At 41.3% G+C, this 18,835-nt stretch overlaps 1 protein-coding gene across 3 annotated transcripts in view; it reads right to left on the bottom strand.

The window, feature by feature from the left end:
- The window catches only part of rarab (retinoic acid receptor, alpha b), a 196,974-nt gene that overhangs the window by 110,181 nt on the left and 67,958 nt on the right, over positions 1-18,835 (bottom strand). For all 3 annotated transcript variants that reach the window (XM_036589170.1, XM_036589172.1, XM_036589171.1), the window contains exon 3: positions 10,013-10,606. In XM_036589170.1, coding sequence (XP_036445063.1) covers positions 10,013-10,181 — 169 coding nt within the window. In that variant the 5' untranslated portion in view covers positions 10,182-10,606. The remainder of the gene's footprint in view (positions 1-10,012; positions 10,607-18,835) is intronic.

Here is an 18,835-nt window from a genome sequence, read left to right as displayed (position 1 = left end):
GAGCAACAGAGAGACAGAGGAGAGAGAGGGGGATAGGGAGGGAGAAGAGAAATAGAGAGAGAAAGAGAGACAGTGTGAGGAAGAAGAGAGAGAAAGAGCATCAGACAGAGATGAAGTGAAGAGAGAGAGAGAGTAAAAGAGAGGGAGATAGAGGGTGGGAAAGGAGAGATACAGAGCGAAAGAAAGCAAAGAAGATTAAAAGAGAGAAAGCAAGGAGACGTAGAGAGAGAGAGAGAGGGAGAGAGAGGAGAGATAGAGAGGGGGAAGACAAAAAGAGAAAGTGAGAGATGAAGAACATTAGGAGGAGAGAAAAAGAAATACAGAAAGAGAGACAGATGAAAGAACAGCAAAAGAGAAAACAGAAAAGATGAGAGGCAGAAGGAGAGAGAAGGAAAATAGAGATAGAGTAAAAAGAAAGAAGGATACAGAGAGGGAAAGAAGGGAAGAAGAGAGAGGAAGGAGAGAGTGTTAGAGACAGTAAGAAGGAAAAAAGGGAGAGAGAGAAAAGTGATGAGAGAGAAAGCAAAAGACGGATAAGATAAAGAGGAGAGAGAGAGGGAGAAGAGAGAGAGAGAGAAAGTGAGGAAGAAAAGAGAAAGAGCAAGAGACAGAGGTATAGTGAAGAGAGAGGGAGAGAGAGGGAGAGAGAGAGAGACAGAGAGAGAGTGGGGGGGGGGAGTTGGTAGTTGGCATCATCCACTTTGTGGCATTAAGTGCCGTTCTATATTTAACTGAAGTGGCGCTGGGAGGGATGGGTGGCGTGGGGGGGGGATGGAGGGATGGGGGGATGAGGAAACGAAGCCAACGAGGATTAGAACGAGCGCTGAACTGCAACAGCAGCCCAGATTAGCATAAAGAAAGAGAATATGGGATGAGAGAGGAGCTGAGAGGCTGCCAGCCCTCATCACAACAGCTCTGAGGCTCCATCAGAGAGAGAGAATAAACTCACTGCGGGGGTCACGACGGGCAGACAGCAGCACAAGGTCAGGAGGAGTTTAGGTTTCTGGTGGCTTCGTAACGTTTACGCAGAATCAAAACGTCTACAACTACATGTGGGTCCAAACGTCACTCAGCCTACTCAAGCTCCGCCCACAAATGCCTCGGTAGCTCCTGTTGTTGGGGTGAACAAACTCTGTTTCTCAGCCTGATGAGAGGCTGCAATGGTCCTGTTTACACTGCATCACTCTGGGCTTTGGGTTTAAATGCTACACTAACCAGACTGTGACCGAATCTTGGCAGGTTGGAAACGACAACACACAGTTTTCCACCATGCTAACGAAGCCTGGTTACACGATAAAGAGCTACACCTGAGCTACTCGCCAATAATTCTGCAGAAGAAATTACAAATTACAGAATATGTAATTCATAGTACTTACAGCGGCATTTATATCCGCTACTGAAAAATGGCAGTTACTGAATAAATTATACACACACACACACACACACACACACACTTTCTAAGCCACTTATCCTTCTGGGTCGTGGGGGAGCTGAAGCCTATCCCAGCAGTCAATGGGTGGAAGGCAGGAAACACCTTGGACAGATCGCCATTCCGTCACAGTGAATAATTCATAGTAGTACCTTAGTATTTCAAAGTAGATCATGAATAATTCATATTAGATTCTGCATAATACATAGCTAATTCTGAATAATTCATAGTAGATACTGAATAATTCATAGTAGATACTGAATAATTCATAGTAGATACTGAATAATTCAAAGTGGATACTGAATAATTCATAGTGGATACTGAATAATTTATAGTAGATACTGAATAATTCATAGTAGATACTGAATAATTCATAGTGGATACTATTTTTCATTCATAATTTGTCAACTTATGGAAATTAAGAGCCAGTCACCGTCTACACAGAGTACATTAAACTACGCTGTTCATAATGTGTTACAATGAGTTTTCTTAATATGTGATTTGAGGTTAAATGTCAAAGATTACTACATCACGATATATTGTGTAAATGCTACACAAGTTTCAGCTGGACTCGTGGGTCAGTGTAACTGATTAAAAAACTACATATGTAAAAGTTCTGGGCACAAATGTGTCCACCTATATGCAGTAAAGTCTGCTGTAAACTGAGAGAGTTTAGTCATTAAAACAAACAAACAAACAAACAGAAATCCACAGCCTGTCAATCAATTTGTGCACCATGTTCAACACAACACTGTCCATAAACACAGGAACAAAACATGGAAGAGGAAAACAAGTCAAATGTGCACAAACAATCAATACAGCACGAACTTCACGTCCAGAGTGGAGTTTATCAGATTCATGGTTGCTTTTCACAAACAATCTATTCATACAGCTTCTCAAACTGTTTAACTCAGTCACCACACAAGTTCACACTCTACATTTATGAGCTTAGAATATAAACAATTTCCCAACCAATTATCTTATTATTGAATCATGTAAAACTAAGTTTCAGACTAATGAGGGAACAACATGGTAAAAACCAGGGACTCCCAACCGTCTAAGCGTCGGCCTTGACATTGGGATGTCAATAAACTGATCCCGGGTGATGCCACAGCCATCCGTAACTGGGGGTCTGAGACCCTGTTTACACCTGGTGATTTCATGTGTCTTGAGCATTAAGATTATATTTGGAGGCCCAGCCACATAAAAATGCGAATGTAAATGCACCCAAGCTGCATTTAAAACAGATACAAACCCCATCAAACCACTTTAGGAGGTGAACTGAGACGCATTTCAGCCACATTTTAGCAGCGTAAACACATCTGTCTCTCCAAGACACATTCGACAACCAAAACTCCTTCCAGTACAACCGAAACTCCTTCCAGTACAACCAGAACTCCTCCTAGTACAACCGAAACTCCTCCCAGTACAACTGAAACCCCTTCCAGTACACCCGGAACCCCTCCGGGTACAACTGGACTGAATTAAAATGGATTAAACTAAACTGAACTGAACCAAAATGATATAAATTGAAATAAAGTAGAAAAAAATGAACTGAACTTAAATTAACTGATTTAAAATGAACAAAACTGAACTAAACTGAACTGATCAGAATTCAACTCAAACTGAATTTGACTTTCTCTGCCCCAACACACCTAAACCATCTACTCAGCTCATTAACAGCCCATTATTGGGTCAAAGATGGCGTGTTAAGGCAGGAAAAGCACTAAGCGGTGCAGGACGGTGGGCCTCCAGGACCAGAGCTGAGACACACTGTTCTACATCCAGCCGTATCGCGGGGCCTCCTGTCTACAAGCCTCCGCATCTTCTGAGTGAGAAACAGCACAGATTCCTCCTCACACTGCGCACCGACCGTCGCGGTGTTCCCCTCCTTCATGTGGCAGCTTGCCGAGTGTTTTTTTCGCGAGCCCAGCGGGGGGTGTGTAATAATTAGCCCCCATGAGTGGCAGAGAGCGCTCGTTAGACAGGAGTGTGTGGAGATTAGAGGAGTGTGTTATTTGCCCCGGGACCAGGGGGGGCTACGCTCACCTGCGTGACTGTAGAGCCTCCTGCTGTTCTTCAGCACCAGATTCACTCCGACCTGCCAGCTCTACACTCTACTGTCACCTCAGACACGCAGAGGAGATTATTCTTAAAGTGACAGTTCAGCAAATTATTTAATTTACACTGTTTTCCCCCCTTGACATCAAGAGCAGTCTAACAGTCAGGAAGCGTCTGGTGTCTGACGACTAATTCTTCAGTTTTGCGCTGTACACTCTTAAAAAAGATGGTTCTTCAAGGTTCTTTAATAAAGAAAATGGTTCTATATTGAACCGGGAACATTTAAAGAACCCTTAGCATGGTTAAAGAGCTCTTTGCACCATTAAAACGTGCACAGATTGATGGAGAAAGTGCAGTAGGAAGTTCTATATAGAACCTTTTTGAAAATGGTTCTATGTAGCATCCAAAAGGGTTCTTCTATTATTACGATGTCAATCTTCAACTATGTTTAACACATTCACATTCTTCATCAATCTGAAGAACCCTTTCATGATGCAAAGAACCCTTTAATCATGCATAGGCGTTTTTGAGTGTTCATGGTTCTATCTAGAACCATTTTCTTTACTAAACAACCCTTGAAGAACCATCTTTTTTAAGAGTGAAGGAGCTCTTCAGTAAAGGGAATGGTTCTTTTTAGAACCATGGGTTCTATATAGAACCATTTCATGCTTAAATGTACCTTTGCATGGTGAAACAGTTCTTCAGATTGATGGAGAAGGTGTTGTTATATAGAATGTTTTGAAAATGGTTCTACTAAATAATTCATAGTAATTACTGAATAACTCATGGTAGATACTGAATTTTTCATAGGACATACTGAACAATTCATAGTGGATACTGAATAATTCATAGTAACTACTGAATAATTCATAGTAGATACTGAATAATTCATAGTAACTACTGAATAATTCATAGTGGATACTGAATAATTCATAGTAGATACTGAATAAATCATAGTAACTACTGAATAATTCATAGTGGATACTGAATAATTCATAGTAGATACTGAATAATTCATAGTAGATACTGAATTTTTCATAGAACATACTGAATAATTCATGGTGGATACTGAATAATTCATAGTAGACAATAAATAATTCATAGTAGATACTGAATAATTTATAGTAGCTACTGAATAATTCATAGAACATACTGAATAATTCATAGTGGATGCTGAATAATTTATAGTAGCTACTGAATAATTCATAGTAGACAATAAATAATTCATAGTAGATACTAAATAATTCATAGTAGATACTGAATAATTTATAGTAGCTACTGAATAATTCATAGTGGATACTGAATAATTCATAGTAGATACTGAATAATTCATAGTAACTACTGAATAATTCATAGTGGATACTGAATAATTCATAGTAGATACTGAATAATTCATAGTAGATACTGAATTTTTCATAGAACATACCGAATAATTCATAGTGGATACTGAATAATTCATAGTAACTACTGAATAATTCATAGTGGATACTGAATAATTTATAGTAGCTACTGAATAATTCATAGAACATACTGAATAATTCATAGTGGATGCTGAATAATTTATAGTAGCTACTGAATAATTCATAGTAGACAATAAATAATTCATAGTAGACACTGAATAAATCATAGGAGATACTGAATGATTCATAGTAATTAGATTAACACTTTTGCATTGTTTTCCATGCATTTACTGAATAATAAACTTTATAATGTAAGAAGCCTGGAATATTTATAGGATTAATAACAGAATAATAAGGTCAGAGTATAAGGGTTAAAGTATAAGGCACAGCGCTCAGCATTCACTCTTACTATAATTAGGAAGTAGGTCAGAAATACGACACAGCAATAATGCAGTATATCAGCATCACTGCTGTATTAGATTACTCAGCGTATCTGTCAGATCCTGAGGACGCTCCGTATCTGCACCCTCATGCTGTGTGTTAGCAGACAAACAGTTCACACACACATACACACACACACACAAACATACAGACACACACACACACAAACACACACACAAACATACAGACACACACACACACACACACACACAGACATACAGACACACACACAGACACACACACAGACATACAGACACACACACAGACACACACACAGACACACTCTCACGCTCCACGAGTTCACACAAGGCCGAATGCCTCCCGGGCATCGTGAGTAGGATGGCATCCGTGCGTTGCTCAGGAACATTCCGGTGGTTTTACGCCTCAAGTTTAAAACAGACCAATCAGTCTGAGGGAGGCTAAACAAATCAACATGATCTGACACATCAGCCCCCCACCAGCCCGCTGCCCACACCATTACATGCATGGCCTCCATTCAAACAACATGCCAATCAGATGAACGAGCACAATTAGTCTGTTCACATCAATGTGAAGGACATCGTCTCCACTAGAGCTGCAGATTGGCGCTAAAATGCACCGAAGAGCAAAAAAATAGACGCGTTTTATCACCGTGTCAGCTCTCAACCACATACGAGTGCATGTATAAATCATTCAACAAGGTCTGAGCCGTTTCTGCTTTGAAAGGAATCCTTCAAACTCAGTAACAGCACTGGGAGACTGACACGGAGACACTGCATACATGTTACGGGCTGTTTTAGGCATGTCATTTCTCTGAATGGACAAGACAGACAAGCTAAACTGCAAAATAAAAAAATACAAAAATAGCAAGGACTGGAAAAATACGGGGGCGACTCTTAAATCTACCCTGACTAAAGATCGAAAAGTGATGTTCACTTTCACAAGCAAGAAAAGCATGAAAACAAGAAGGAAACAGGCCAAAGAAAAGTCTCTGAGTTGGATGTGATAATAAAACCATTAATTATACTCATTTTTATTTACAGAGCACTGGCAGCTCAAAGTGCTTTACAGACAGGAGATAAAGCTTAACACTAACACAAGAAATTCTAAGTAATAATTTAGAATCATATATGAAAATGATAGATCAGATTAAAAGATAAAACCCACGAGATGTAGAGTTTTAATGAAGCGCTGAGTTAAAGAGCTGCGTTTTCAGATGTTTATTAAAAGTGAGCACTGAGCTCGACTGGCTAATAGAAGCTGAACTGAGCTCCACAGTTTAGAAGCAGAATAACGATAAGAGTGCTGTATTCCGTACAGTACTTCAGCACTTTTCTCGTTTCAGCAGTTATTGCGGAAAAATCCGAAGTCATACAGGATGTAATGATTGGTTGGACTCTGCAAAATCTGCCTAGCAAAATCTGCCTAACAGCTCAGTACTAAGCATACTGTGTTTCATGGTGATGATCCACTGTTTAATATTCGTTTTAGTGTTAAATGTGATGTTTAAACGTGCTAAAATGCATTTTAACTGGCCGTGAAAGTTTCCCCACCCCATTCACATTCGCATCCCTGGGTTTCCCCACCCGCCATTTCCGGGTCGCGCTGGGGGGTCGGTCACTATTTGCACAGATTTGATGTCCAAACCCATCTTAGATGGTCTTGCCAACCGATTTGATGGAAAAAAGGATATATGACAATGTCTCAGATGTATCGCTGACAAATGACAAGAAAGTGTTTTTTATTACACAAACAGGAAAAGTTGCAAGTGTACAAAATACTGAAGTGTACGGAATACCGTGCTCTTATCTTAACTGAAAGAGTCTCTCCACGTTTTCTGTATTTTACTGAAGGTGTTTGTAGAAGGTCAGTATCTACAGATCTAAGATCATAAACAGACAGACACTCTGTGATGTAAGCGGAGCTTTATGGTCATTTAGAGCCTTAAAAACTAGTAGCAGAACTTTAAAGTCTATCCTGAACGATACAGGCAGCCAGTGCAGCTCTTTTAAAGCACAGTTGTAAAGGATGTATAGTTTTTTTAGAACGTCCAGTAAGAAGATCATTACAGTGATCAACTCTGCTTGTAACAAGTACATAAACAAGTTTCTCCGCGTCGCTCTGAGAGAGAAAAGGCTGAACTTTAGTAATATTTCACAGATGATATAAATCTACTTTAGGGACTGTGTTTAAAACAGAGCTCAGAGTCTAAGATCACACCCAGGTTTCATACTTCAGGTTTGGTATATGAAGCTAAAGAACCAAGTTTCTCATAAAGCATTTTTCCTCTGCGTTTCTGTACCAACGATCAGTATTTCAGTTTTTTCATGATTTAATTGTACAAAATTTCGCAAGAAATATCTGACACACAGCTGGTCAGTCTCTCTACAGAGTCTTGATCATCAGAAGGAATGGAAAAGTACAACTGGGTGTCGTCGGCATAGCTATGAAAATTTATATTACGTTTCCTAATGACATCACCTAGAGGTCACATGTAAAAAGAGAAAAGCAAAGGCCCTAAGACTGAACCTTGAGGGACTCCACAAGATCATGATCACCAATAGTTCTGCAGTAATTCTACCCCACCAGACTTTTGAGAGGACAGCAAAGTAAGCAAACAAATGGATCCTCATCCAAATCAGGCTTCACCTCTCAGTGGAAGCCCAGATAACCAAACTGAAGCTCTTATTTTGGATGTATTTCGAGAAGAACCAGTCATTGGACAAGACCATCATGCTTGGAAAAGCCGAAGGTAAATGAGGAAGAGGACGACCAGCTACAAGATGGTGGTTACAATGATGATCCAGCCCTTCAGAAGCCTGACGACCCAGTCAGAAGACTGGATATTCATACACTATATGATCGCCAGATACAACTTGAGTCAGATACAACTTGAAAGCACTTAACAATAATAATAATAAAGCCAGCAAACTATAAGTAAGAAGCAACATTTCCACTAAAAACTGTACAATATGTTACAACTAGCAACAGAAACCAACTAGCAACAGCTCAACTAGCAATTAGCAACTAGCAAGTACTATAATTCATAAATTAGTTTGCTCGCAACTAGCCTAGTTCTAGCAATGGTGAGCAACTAGCAAGTAATAGCTTGTATGTTACCACTAGTACCTTCAACTAGCAACTACAAGCAATTAGCAATGGTTCAATTAGCAAACTATAACATTGCTATGTAACTACCAGCTAGCAACATTAAGCACTTTACAAATAGCAACATCAGGCTAGCAACTAGCAACTCACTTATAAGTTAGTCTGCAGCTTAACTAAGCTAGTTCAAGCAATAGTTCAATGAGCAACTATAACAGGTACTACAGCTTACATATTACCACTAGTGCCTTCAACTAGCAATTACAAGCAACTAGCAAACTATAACATGCATATGTAAGAGCTACTAGCAACTAGCAACATTAAGAACTTCACAAATGGCAACATAAATTAGCAAACTACTTATAGGTTAGTTTGCAGCTTAACTAGCAAGCTAGTAGTTCATGAGCAACCATAACAGTTACTACAGATTATATGTTACCATTAGTACTTTCAACTAGCAACTACAAGCAATTAGCAATGGTTCAATTAGCAAACTGTAACATTGCTATAAATGGCAACTAGCAACATTAAGAATTTTACAAATTGCAACATCAAACTAGCAACTAGCAACTCACTTATAAGTTAGTTTGCAACTGAACTAGCAAGCTAGTTCCAGCAACAGTTCAATGAGCAACTGTAGAAGGTACCACAGCTTGTATGTTACCACTAGTATCTTCAACTAGCAACTACAAGCAACTAGCAATGATTCAATTAGCAAACTGTAACATTGCTATAACTGGCAACTAGCAACACAAACAACTTCACAAATAGCAACATCAGACAACTAGCAAGTCACTTATTAGTTAGTTTGAAGCTTAACTAGCAAGATAGCTCAAGAAATAGTTCAATGAGCAACTATAGCAGATACTATAGCTTTTATGTTACTCAACTAGCAACTACAAACAACTAGCAACAGTTCAACGAGCAACTATAGCAGGTACCACAGCTTATATGTTACCACTGGTGCCTTCAACTAGCAACTAGCAACGGTTCGAATACTTGCAACTTTTACTAGCAGCAAAGAGTCAGAGAGCACTATACATTATACTGAGCTAGCTATTAGCAATTAGCAATGGGACGGTTAGCAACTAGCAAGTAGTATACAGTAAAAAATGGACTAATTGCATATTTAAAGAAAGGTTTTCACATTACAGCCGGTGAGAAAGTACGACTGTTAACCCTTGAAAGTCATATGATGGTCATTCTACTATACATTTGATTTACCTTATAATTTATATGTAACTGCATATTAAGAAACATTACTTCTGTAAATACACTGACATCTGTTTTACATTCTGTGTGTAGACATATTCAAGTCTACATGTTTCAGAGTAAACAAAGACTCGTCAAATTCAAACCATGATAAAATATCTTCATGATAAAGTATCTTCCTACAACACAAACGGATTGAACATCTAAAATCTGAACTTCCCACAGTTTCTCCACGTGTTTCAACAAGTCATGAGCCAAAAATACTTCATAAAACAATACAGCATGATTTTACTAGCACTGATAATAACTCCAGACCTATAAGGGTTAACCTTCAGAAAGGTCACTAAGCCAAGCCCAAGGTCACAGTAGATGTTGAGTTACTCACTGGCTGGTGACGGCGTGCTGTATCCGCTCACAGGAAGTCCAGGCAGGGCGGGAGGCGACAGGCTCCCCAGCATGTGGGGGAAGAAGTAGGGGTACGGGGGCATGGGGAACGCCCCCAAAGGGGCTCCGACCCCGCCGGACCCCGGCAGAGGCTTTCCATTACCAGACATGGCCGCTCGGACACTGTAATCCGCGGTCACGCAAACATCTACATCTCCATCTTGAGGTCCTGAGACGGTCCAGCGGGAAGAAAATGGTTAATATTCCTTATATTCCTTGTATTGTGGATGAATTTGGGCCTGTTTATGTGTGGTCAGGCGAGCAGGCAACGTAAAACGTTCGCGCAATCCAGGTTTTAAAACCGGAAAAAATGTTTGTGACACAAGTCAAATGAAAATTCACGTTTCCTAAGACTGAGAAAACAGCAAAAAACGTGCCCAGGCTGCTTCTGGTGTGTATCCAGTCCAGTTAACACTTCTCCTGAGTGGCGGAAACTGACCAATCAGAGCTGGAGGGAGAGGAGGAGAAGGGAGGATGAACACTGGAGGTCACATGATGCTCCTGGATCAGCTGGCGGCAGCATAAACGTCGGTCCCTAAAAGAAAGAGAGGAAGATGATGTTTTAGTCAGTGTTAATTAGGAATTCTCACATTTTTTTGTGACTAAAACATCAAAATTGCCAGTTCCACCACCGGCATGATGTGATTTTCATCCTGGATAATCATTTATTTTCTATCCCTGTATAAACACCGCTATCGTCCAATCACCAATTAGTGACATCATCAGACGGCGCCTTTGCTGTTTTTCAAATTCCTACCAGTGCCTCCTGCTCATAGATATCCATACCTAGATGCCGCGATGCCTGCTGTTCTCTATGTGAGGCGATACATCTGCGTCCGCCATGTTGGAGAGGTCAAGATCCGTTTGTGAACAAATTCACTTGTACTGAGAGACGAAGAGTCTCAGGATTAAATCGGCCACAACTTCCTCATTACTCAACCGATTTTCACCAAATCTGTTTAGTTATAATCCTCAGACACAGATTAATCCGGGCTGCGCGGATCTGCTCTCGGTAGCTTTTATTACTTTGATAACTGATCGTGCTAATTAGCCGTCTGGACCAGCAGGAAAGTATTCAGTCTGCACCTGACCTTAAAAACCGAGTTTAGCGCGAGTAAAAACACAAACTCACACACATCAGCAGATCCATCAATGTGCGAATCACTTCTAATCTTAATACACACAGAAATAAAATAAACCTCCAAAGCACAGTAAGAAGGACGAAGCTAAAGTTGGCTTCCTATTTCGCCAGCTTCTTGTTGGAGTTTTCCTGTTCCACCTTAAATGGTGCAGCAGTTACTTTCTGGTGCCTGAAGCTGCACCATTTAAGGTGGAGCGGGAAAATTCGAACAAGAAGCTGGCAAATAAGAAACCTCATGCAAGAAGGTGCTAATGTTAATCTGTTATGAATATTTACACGGATTTAGGAATGCTGTAACTTACCGAGCTACAAAGCTTTAACCATCGCTGTAAATAAATAACTACTACATAATGTTAAGACCCCTGAATAGACAATTAAATGAAATAAGTTTAATATAAACCCAGAGGAAAAACGATCACATCAACAGGTTCTCTGTGCCTCACCAACCACACGGCCATATCTACACAAACATCACACAGACATGAGTGTGGATCGCTGCGTTCCCTCCGTTATATAATCCTATCCCGCTTTCTGAGAGCAATTTTCTGGAGATAGTATAATTTTGGACAGTATCCTTCTTAAACTGACACTCTGTAATGGTACTGAATGTGGTCCAGCAGCGATGTTGACTGCCCCAAAATGGCCTGGCTGGACCCAATGCGGCATCTAGGTATGTATATCTATGCTCCTGCTCATGCAGAGCAACAGGTAACTCCACAAATACATCGTTTATGAGCTATTTCCATACTGAACTAGGATTAGGATAAACAAATGGGTACAAATTTTAAGTAATTTCATCTGACAGATAAGGTTGAGTCTCTCATACAGGCTAATCAGTTATCTTACCACATAGCACTGCTAACCGGCTATCTGGCTAGTTAGGTTATGTTTAGCAAACAGTAAAACAAACAGTAAAAAAGTGTGATTTTTTAAAGGATGTGTTTAAGAACATTAACAGGTGAACGTATGAGCTACGTAGAGCTTATCTAGTTAGCTAGCAAACTTAGTAGTACTTTGCACAGCAGGATGAACTGCTTGTCTTGGGTAGCCAATAGCTGCTGATCCTGGATATTCAACTGGACACTGAATATGAACATCAACATGGCTTTCCAAAGCTGGAGAGAGTTAAGGAAGTCGAAGGTCATTATAAGTAATGCTAACTTGCTAAATCTACTAGACAGGCTACTCCGTACAGCACATTTCATTCTAAACTAGGGATTCAGGACTCCAGGTTCTGTGGTCGACTCCTCGAATCCACTCTAAGGAGTCTGTGATAAACGGATACAGCAGATATTAAACCATCATAAACGTAGTTCACCCATTTTTGTGTGTAGCTACAGACAATATGGTGATAAATTCATAGATTCCAAGTAAAATCAGGCAGCTTGACAAATTATTACAGGTGATGATTCATGATTCAGCACATCTTACCATCAGGATTCACATCATTTCACATGGTGAGGCAGCTGAAGGGAGAAACCCGGAGTGAAGTTCTGAGAAAATCATTTCTGTAGTCATAATTCTATGAAAATAACCCACTATTTGCCAGATAACCAGATTTAAAGTGGAGTTTTCATCCTGGAGCAGCTGAATGTTATTGTTCCTCTTTCCACGAGGCTGAACTCGGCTTATCCGCCACTTTCTTATTCTAATTCTTCGCTCCACCTTAAATGATGCAGCGGTTACCTGAACAGTGAACAGACACGAGACTGTAACTGCAGCAGAATTTAAGGTGGAACGGAAACATCTGGATGAGAAGCTGACAGAAAAGCTTTTCCAAAACGCTGTGTGAAAAATATTGTTCACTGTTTCCGTTTTAAATCTGTGTTTCAGCTCCGATCGTGGAGGGAATGAAGAGTTTGGTTCTCCTGAGCAGAGCTAGAGCGCAGGGCGGGGCGGCGGACCGGCAGACATGTTGAGATTGTGTTTATCAGCGCTGGATCATCATAAAGCTGCTCAACAGACTCGCTCTACTTTAATGTAGTGTTTAGTGGCTTCTCCAAATTCTGTCTAGGGAAGTACACGAGAGAGGAGAGAGAAAGGTGGCAACAACATGGCAGCCCTGATGGTTCCTCCTCTGAATCTCCTCCACTGGATCTGCTGTGGCAGTGAACGCGAGGTGGAAGAGTAATGAGATATGGAGAGAGACAGAAAGGAGAGTGCAGGTTTTTTTAGAGTGCAGGTTTTTCTCCAGTGTGTTAGCGAGCTGACAGCGTGGGAAAACACAGCCCAGGAGTTCCCCTGTGTTCCTCACATACAGCGGCTGCCGGAGACGCTCATTAGGCCGAGTTTGTGTAGAAGTGGATGAGCAGGAAGGTGCGAGGAAGCTCTTTGAACATTACAGAAGAAAAAGTATCTATTCATATCTGAACACTGGGGAGTTAAACAGCTCTACTGCTAGGTGAGCACTGGGTGAATGTCTCCGAGGCCTTGTTTATAACTGGAATTAACATCGAGTGATCTGATCATAAGTGAGACGTGTGGCCATTTACACCAGCAGCCAGTTGCGGCAGTTCAATTGTAGCCTAGTTTGAACACAAACTGCTACTACGTTCAAGTTTACGAGCTACTAGAATTTAACTGGTTGCACCAGGTAACATAGTTTCAACTTAGCTTTAAGATATAACTTAAAATGTACACACAACCTATAGTAGCTACAAGTTCTGCCTTAAAGAAATCAGTTGAAATGACCGGTCGATGGTGTATTTAGTTGTTGAGGCTTCTGTGTAATGTTCTCTTGAACCAAAAGAAGGGTGGTCTCTGACTTTCGCACAGTCCTGAAATACCACCGCGTGTGTTTGTGTACCAGCCTGTGTGCCGAAAATCCAACCATCCATCTCTCCCTCCGTCGGTCCATCTGTTTATATTAGCATCCTTCCATCTTCCATCTATCTTTCGCTAATCTAGTTTACCCCCTCCCCCCCCAAAACGCCTCCGCAAAACAGATATGAAATTTCGAGCAGATAAATCTCATTCAGATCTCCTCCCATGTGGAATATGGATTATAAATCTCCCAGAAGGCATAGGGAAAGTCTGTAGGGTTCCATTTCAAGTTTTAGCTCAGAGGAGGAGGGGGAGAAGAAAAGCACAGAGAGCGAGAGAGCGAGAGAGCGAGGGAGAGAGAGGGAGATCAAAGCGAGTGTGGATTCCTTATTGTGCCGTGCACAGCGCTCAAATCTCACTCATACATTTTTAAATGCTGTTCTAAGTAGGTTAAACCCCACAGGTCCCCTTTACACAGCAGTGAACTCACTCAGCTCATCACGCGCGTGTGTGAGCGTATGCCGATATATGGATGTATATGTTTACATACAGTGTATGTTTGTACATGTATGTGCATCTGTATGTAAGAATGTACACATACAGAGGGAGGACGGTGTGATGTCACTCAGCCAGAGGCAGCTCGATGGAATGTTTTTAACAGGGATGTGCATTCAGACTAATTCTGAATAATTTCTGTTAGTGTTGCACCGATACCGATACTGTATCAGCATCAACACCGAAACTGGCACTTAAACACAGTATCTGTTAGTCTTGCACCGATATGGATACTGTATCGGCATCAACACCGAAACTGGCACTTAAACACAGTATCTGTTAGTCTTGCACCGATATGGATACTGTATCGGCATCGGCACCGAAACTGGCACTTAAACGCAGTATCTGTTAGTGTTGCACCGATATGGATACTGTATCGGCATCTTAAACACAGTATCTGGCACTTAAACACAGTATCTGTTAGTGTTGCACCGATACTGATACTGTATTGGCATCAGCACCGAAACTGGCACTTAAACACAGTATCTGTTAGTGGTGCACCGATATGGATACTGTATCAGCATCAGCACCGAAACTGGCACTTAAACGCAGTATCTGTTAGTGTTGCACCAATATGGATACTGTATCGGCATCAGCACCGAAACTGGCACTTAAACGCAGTATCTGTTAGTGTTGCACCGATACTGATACTGTATCGGCATCAGCACCGAAACTGGCACTTAAACACAGTATCTGTTAGTGTTGCACCAATATGGATACTGTATCGGCATCAGCACCGAAACTGGCACTTAAACGCAGTATCTGTTAGTGTTGCACCGATACTGATACTGTATCGGCATCAACACCGAAACTGGCACTTAAACACAGTATCTGTTAGTCTTGCACCGATATGGATACTGTATCGGCATCAGCACCGAAACTGGCACTTAAACACAGTATCTGTTAGTGTTGCACCGATATGGATACTGTATCAGCATCGGCACCGAAACTGGCACTTAAACACAGTATCTGTTAGTGTTGCACCGATACTGATACTGTATCAGCATCAGCACCGAAACTGGCACTTAAACACAGTATCTGTTAGTGTTGCACCGATACCGATACTGTATCAGCATCGGCACCGAAACTGGCACTTAAACACAGTATCTGTTAGTGTTGCACCGATACCGATACTGTATCAGCATCGGCACCGAAACTGGCACTTAAACACAGTATCTGTTAGTGTTGCACCAATATGGATACTGTATCGGCATCAGCACCGAAACTGGCACCTAAACACAGTATCTGTTAGTCTTGCACCGATATGGATACTGTATCGGCATCGGCACCGAAACTGGCACTTAAACACAGTATCTTTTAGTGTTGCACCGATATGGATACTGTATCGGCATCTTAAACACAGTATCTGGCACTTAAACACGGTATCTGTTAGTGTTGCACCGATACTGATACTGTATTGGCATCAGCACCGAAACTGGCACTTAAACACAGTATCTGTTAGTGTTGCACCAATATGGATACTGTATCAGCATCAGCACCGAAACTGGCACTTAAACGCAGTATCTGTTAGTGTTGCACCGATACTGATACTGTATTGGCATCAGCACCGAAACTGGCACTTAAACACAGTATCTGTTAGTGTTGCACCAATATGGATACTGTATCGGCATCAACACCGAAACTGGCACTTAAACACAGTATCTGTTAGTGTTGCACCGATATGGATACTGTATCAGCATCGGCACCGAAACTGGCACTTAAACACAGTATCTGTTAGTGTTGCACCGATACTGATACTGTATCAGCATCAGCACCGAAACTGGCACTTAAACACAGTATCTGTTAGTGTTGCACCGATACCGATACTGTATCAGCATCGGCACCGAAACTGGCACTTAAACACAGTATCTGTTAGTGTTGCACCAATATGGATACTGTATCGGCATCAGCACCGAAACTGGCACTTAAACGCAGTATCTGTTAGTGTTGCACCGATACCGATACTGTATCAGCATCGGCACCGAAACTGGCACTTAAACGCAGTATCTGTTAGTGGTGCACCAATATGGATACAGTATCGGCATCAACACCGAAACTGGCAGGAGATGCAGGAGAGGCCATTATTTCCATGAGACGCCATCAGAAAAGGCACATGAACAACAGCCTGGTATAGCAGGCAGATCATTTCTAGCCACACTAACTACCCCAAAGGCCCAACATGCAACAGAAATAACATGAACACACACTTTAAACCAAGGAATAACATCGGTAAATACAGTAAACAACAACATTTAACGTCCCTTTTTACGGAGTGGGCGGGGCACGTTTGGGTTATGCAGCAGGACAATGACCTGAAGCACACAAGCAAGTCCATCTCTCAGTGGCTCAAAAGAAACAAAATTAAGGTTCTGGTGTGGCTCGAATCTCATCTCACAACCTTAAACGGTCAGTTCACACTCAAAAACCCTCCAATGTAGCCAAATCAAAACAATTCTGCAAAGACGACTGGGCCAAAATTCCTCCACAGTGATGTAAACGACTCATCGCAAGCTGTCGCAATCATTTGATTGCTGTTGTTACCGCCAACCAGTTATGGTTTAGGGGCAATTATTTTTCAATTAATTTCACTTTTTTTAGGTTTTGAGTAAATCTTTATCGTCAATGAATGGAAGTCATTTAAAAAGCTGCATTTTGTGTTTACTCACAGTGTCTGTATCTTACATTAAAATTAGTTGATTGATCCGAAACATTAACTGTGACAAATTAGCAAAAAATAGAAGAAATCAGGTGGGGGCGAATACTTTTTCACAGCACTGTACGTTGTATTTTACGGCGACGGCTTCATCAAAAGATCTGAACTCAAAGTCTGACTCATATCACTACAGCTGGTAGGTCATTAGCAGTCTGCTGACCAGCTCAGCCTATGCTAACGCCGTGTTAGTCAGCGTATCGCTGCTGTCGTAACAAAACCTCGTATCTCAATTTTTGTCATTTTTCAGTTTTTGAGATAATTTAAAAAAGCCTTTTGCCCTTTACATTGTGTGCAAACTTCATGATGAATGGGCCAAAGGAAACGGCCCAAAATGACTTGGAAAAACGTCTGGTTCCATCGACTTACATTGAAAGTAATGCATGTTTTTCCCTTCTCCTGTAAAGTTACCATTTTGGAGGAATGAGGTTTTGCTCCGACAGCAGTGATACGTACACGTGCATCGTTACTATGGCAACCAATGTGGATATGCAAGCAACTGCGACTACTGTCTAGCCATTCAAACGAGATGTGTTCACTTGGTAACTAGGATGTGTAACTCGAGAGCATGAAAGCTTTAAGTGCTGTTTATCTGAAGGGGGGCAGTTTTGGTGTCTACCAGGTCTTCCAGGTGGTTGTTAGGAGCCCCGTTTTCTCTGTAGCTTTTAATCTTGTTGTGGAAACTCCTGGTTTTTCACTCTGACTTCCTCCTTCCTTAAGCAAAGAGATTATTTTATCTGTAATCTCCTCACAAGCATCTCCAAAAAAATCAATAACTTGTATTTAATTGCTGGTCTGAATGTACGTGTTGTCTGTGTGTGTATTTATGGGCTGATGGGTAAACAGGAAGAATGTGCAATGTCAAAGGCTGTGCACTTTGACCTTTGCTATTTTCAACAGCGCTGCGGTAGCACGTTTGACATTTGTGCCAGTTCTCGAGGCAGCGCGGACTCGGAGTATCTTCCACTTCTCCTTGCGAGGTTGCCTGTGGTGCCGGACCTCATCTCACCTACATGCACTAATGGATGAGAATGTCAAACCCAGTGAAGCATGAGGCCCTCAGTGTGTGTGTGTGTGTGTGTGTGTGTGTGTGGATGGATGGCGATTGTCAACAGCGATCACTCTTGGTGTTGTATGTGAAGAGAGCTTCCAGCTCAAATATATTCCACCAGCAGAAAGAAATAAATGACATATTGCAAACACTCACAGCCGACGGCAGGAAGAAAAGCTCGGGTTCTGTTACTCAACCTCATGTTAGCATTTTACAGCTCGCGAATGATCTCAGCAGGTTATTCTTTAACCCAGGACTACGTGATAAATCGGATTTTTATTGTTATATGAGTTTCTGTGATAAACCCGTCATTAAGGGCTGCAATGACAGAACAGAGTGACATAATTATATAACCAGAGCCGGTTTATGAGGAGCCTGGCCACTTCCTATTTCCCCCGTTATATCAAAAACATGACTGCAAAACAGCAGAGGGCGCCCACGAGCGAGTGGGAGCAAATGGAGCTACGCGGTTAAAAACGAAAAGTTGAAATAGTTTCTAATCACTGGCCCAGAAGTTTCCTTTAATTTTAGAAAGTGAAGGACG

This window comes from Colossoma macropomum, unplaced genomic scaffold (genome assembly GCF_904425465.1).
Source record: "Colossoma macropomum unplaced genomic scaffold, Colossoma_macropomum, whole genome shotgun sequence".
NCBI classification, from domain to species: domain Eukaryota; kingdom Metazoa; phylum Chordata; class Actinopteri; order Characiformes; family Serrasalmidae; genus Colossoma; species Colossoma macropomum.
Note: the sequence above shows the minus strand (reverse complement) of the source record. Positions and strands in the feature narration are given on the sequence as shown.